This window comes from Octopus bimaculoides, chromosome 14, assembly GCF_001194135.2.
Source record: "Octopus bimaculoides isolate UCB-OBI-ISO-001 chromosome 14, ASM119413v2, whole genome shotgun sequence".
Classification (NCBI taxonomy): domain Eukaryota; kingdom Metazoa; phylum Mollusca; class Cephalopoda; order Octopoda; family Octopodidae; genus Octopus; species Octopus bimaculoides.
Genome location: NC_068994.1, coordinates 29,724,194 through 29,728,716, shown reverse-complemented (window position 1 = coordinate 29,728,716; position 4,523 = coordinate 29,724,194). Strand labels below are relative to the sequence as shown.

The 4,523-nt window shown below is 38.5% G+C and overlaps 1 protein-coding gene across 1 annotated transcript in view; it reads left to right on the top strand.

Moving 5' to 3' along the window:
• Positions 1 to 4,523, top strand: part of LOC106876261 (uncharacterized) — a 95,865-nt gene that overhangs the window by 89,366 nt on the left and 1,976 nt on the right. Inside the window, exon 16 of the mRNA XM_014924751.2 lies at positions 2,437 to 2,530. Coding sequence (XP_014780237.1) covers positions 2,437 to 2,530 — 94 coding nt within the window. The remainder of the gene's footprint in view (positions 1 to 2,436; positions 2,531 to 4,523) is intronic.

The following is a 4,523-nucleotide window of genomic DNA, read 5'->3' as shown; positions in this document are numbered from 1 at the left end:
TATATATCTCCCACTCTTTCACCCTCACTACCACTTTGTATTAAACCAACAATATTTTAATTCCTTGATCGTCAATTACAATATTCTCTCCGTATTTTTACTTACTACCTAAAATATTCTCCTCTCTTTATATTTCTACTCCCCCCCCCTCCTACCTCTTCCCCCGAAAACTCACAAATACATACGCCAACATACACCTCCACCGCTTCACACTTTTTTGCGTACCAATTTATGCCTTTCGGCCATAGAAACCCCTCGACTGCAAACAACCACCAGCCATGCTTAAATTCCCCCACCCTACCTTGCTTTATTCCTGCACACTTTCTTTCTCCCCCACGGCCAAAAATATTTCCCCACCCTCTTCCCTCCAATTTATCTTCTCCTCAAATGCCAATCCCACTATTAAATTCTGTGATTAAGCTATACTACTATATTATCTGCTACTGACCTGCCCAATTCCTCCTTTCTCTCACTCCCCTACAGTTTATTTTATCTTATTTTATTTTATTTATTTCCCTTTCTCTTCTTTCTTCCCTTCTTCTAATATCTATTTCTCCCTACATTTATATACTTCACACATTCCGATTGAATCCTCTTTGCGTTAACCTCTTTACAACAATGTAGCCTTTAATCTAATCAAGATAACCTTAGCCGTCGGTATACACCTCACTTGAATTTTACAGCTTCGGAGGTTCCACTCACTATGAAACATATGTAGCCCGGATTTTTCCTATTCTATTGCGTAACTCTTCTTTTGTTTTTCGCACACTCGGCAACCCTGGTCACCTACCGTGGAATATAAAAAGAACTTTTTTTTTGCTTATCGTCCTTCGATAAAGAAAAATAATCCACAATCTTCCATCTCAATAAACCACTATTGTTCCTGAAAGTTGTTTTGTTATATTTACTACGGAGTGCTCGAAGCTAACTTTCTTCATACACCTTAATCCCTGGATCACACACACACACACACATACACACACACACACACACACACACACACACACACACACACACATATATATTAACAGTAATGGTAAGACAACAAAAGAATGAAAGAGACCGCGATATTATGTAAATAGAGGAATTTATTTATAATATAATATGTGACAATTATTCGGTTGCCATAATAAAACTCCGAGTTTCGGATGTCGGGGCAGAAACCTGCACCGGTATCTCTTCAGTTATCGAGGCAATTAAAATATAACCTTGGCCTGAAGAGTAGCCGGCGGTATACACCTCGCTTGGATTTTACCATATTTTAATTGCTTCGATAACATAACTGAAGAGATGCCGGTGCAGGTTTCTGTCCCGACATGCGAAACTTGGAGTTTTTTATGGCAACCGAATAATTGTCACATATTATAGTACATTCACACACACACACACACACACACACACACACACACACACACACACACACACATATATATATCCCTTTATAGATATGCGTTGATGGAAAATGCATCATCCTTGTGTATTAATCTGATTATATATCTTAACGTCGTGCAATCACATATATACATTTGTCTACAATAATATAAAATAATTAGAAACAGACCAGAAAACCCTAATGTGTATTTATAGTAACTTAGACCCCCACCAAACCTAACCTTCCCAAAATACCTAGTTTAAAGTTTCTTAGCGGAAACCTAATAAGACCAACTCCAATTGGACCTCAGTCTGGCCAATGCTATGTGATCAACTGATTTATCTACAAACATTCTTTTGCGAAGTCTAAAACATTATAAAAGCAAGTTTCTATGCAAAAAATTCGTGAACTTAATTTATCACATCTGCTTACTCATTTACTTTCACACCTGACTGAACACTAAAAAATAGTAAAATTACTACATCAAACCAAACTGAATCTCCTTACCAAAACTTTCTATCAACCCACACTCAACAAACTCATACTTTCCTCCTAACCTTCCCTTTTCCACCCTCCTACGCAACTACGTCCCTGGTTTACCTACACCACATTTAATTATCGTTCACATAGGACCCCCACCAACAGAAATAAAGTACTATTTGATGACGAGCAAGCCGGAAGTTCGAAGTCACTGTCAACTCTTGTAAAAGTTTCTCTGTGTGTATGAGCCTGTGTTTGCATATTTGCGTATGCATATACATGCACGCTCGCTTATGTTTATCTAAACATATATATGTCGATGTGTAAATATGTATGTGTATGTATTATGTATGTATATTTAATTGTGCATATCTGCATATGTGTGTGTACACAATACACTTGCGTGTACACACACATATGCACAGTATAAACGCACGCACGCACACACACACACACACACACACACACACACACACACAAGCGCACGCACGCACACACACAAGTGGCTTTCCGCACAGTTACTTTCCAATTTAATTCCTATTATGGTTATTTGTACCTCATCAACACACTGTTTGTCATTTTAGGTTTCGCTTGTTTTGCTCTTACCAAATAACATCAGAATACAATACCATTCAAATTTGACTTCTGAGAAACAAATTTGTGAATGGGAGGTGTTTCGTAAGTATGACTTTTCTAAGTACTGTGCGAGCGATAGTTGTTATTATAGATTCTAAACCGGGTTTATTACATATATAGGAAGCAACAGTCAGGCATATATTTGACAGTGAAATAAGAGTATGAAGCTTATATGTTTATCTAAGATGAGAACAATATGTTTGAATGGTTTAAGAAGTTCGCTTCGCAGTCAGAAGGCTCAGGTTCCATCATTACATAGTATCTTGGGTGAATGTTATTTTCTATAACTTCATTTCGACCCGTTCTTTATGAGTGAGGTCAGGCAGACAGAAACTGTGTTGTACCTGTAATATCAAAAGTACGACCTTGTCACAGTGTGTGACGCTCATTCTGCCTAAGACTCGAGCACACATGCCTGTGGAATGTTTGGTGACTTACATAATAATTCAGTTGAACGAATAACTGAATCCTCATCGGCAAACGACGGTGATCCGACTCCACTATTTCTCCAAGTTATTAACAATGCTCTCAAATAAAATGGCTACGACATGGAATGAAAATGCGGATTAGCGGTTCAGTTGCTCACGTGTCATCTTGGCTCTGTTAGCCCGACTTTCCTTCTATGTTTTAGCATTAATCATGATTTCTCATATTGGTACACAAGGTCGCATATTTTGGAAGGGACCAATCGATTAAATCGAGGCCAGTACTTGACTGGTACTTTATATTATCGATCCGAGAGAAATGAACAATAATGTTGACTTCCGTGACATTAGAACTCAGGAGGTAGCTAAATACCTCTTCCAATCCACTACCTTATTTCACCATTAGTATTACAATCCAGAGATGGAGCTTTTATGTGATAGTCTGTACTGCTTGAAAGGGCAACCAAATCACCCTCAAATTATTTCCGACAATCTTAAACTATAGTAGACAACGAGTTCTAGGTACGCAAAATGACAGGTTGTAGCTGCTGAAAATCTTGTGATCCTAGGTCTGCTTAATGAAGGACCACTTAGAGCTAAAAATCAACTACAATAGCAACCATTAACCTGAACACATTTTAAAACCAATCAGATATAACACTGAGATATAGCTATCACAACACAGTGATATACATTTCATATGATGACAGTCGGAGACCCCCCCTTCGGTCACGAATGACCCTAGGATTGCACCTAGAAAGTTACCCTTCCAGGCACAAGTCCAGGTAAGGTTGTTTATGGAAAACCAGCAGTCACCCATGCATACCAGCCTCCCCTCTCCACACCACCGATGTTATCCAGGAGAAAGGCAAGGGCCTATACAGCTTGGCACTAGTGACATCACAACTCATTTCTACAGCTGAGTGAACTGGAGCAACGTTAAATAAAGTGTCTTGCTTAAGAACACAACACACAGCCCAGTCCGGGAATCGAACTCACAACCTCACGGTCGTAAGTTCGATGCTCTAACCACTGAGCCATGCGCTTTCACATGATGGATTTTACCACTTCTGAGGTTCCACTCGCTATGAAACATGTAACCCGGATTTTTCCTATTCCGTTGCGCAACTCTTGTATTCTTTTTCGCACACTCAGCAACCTGGTCACCTACCGTGGAATATAAAAAGAGCTTTTTCTTTTTATGACAGTAGTGTAGATGACGACAGTATTATATATACGGCTTTTTAACGTTGTTTTCACTGTCCATTTGTTCCTGTCTTGGTTTGTGTTTGCCACCTTGGAATCCTCTGTTTAGTGGGTCGATCTACTACTCAGAAAGAGACTATTCTTGAGTACGTTCTGCCTTATCTTCGAAACGTCTAGTTAGAATAGAGGCAGCTGACGAAGGATTAATTCCAAGTGGCTATCTGTTTCCTATGTGTTTGTTCCGTGGTCTGTAATTCATTGTTCTAACATCCTGTACCCTGATATGCATCTATATACACATGTAGATGTAAGTATGTACATATATGTGTGTATACATGCATATATGTTCTTTGTATTATTATTATTATTATTATTATTATTATTATTATTATTATTATTATTAT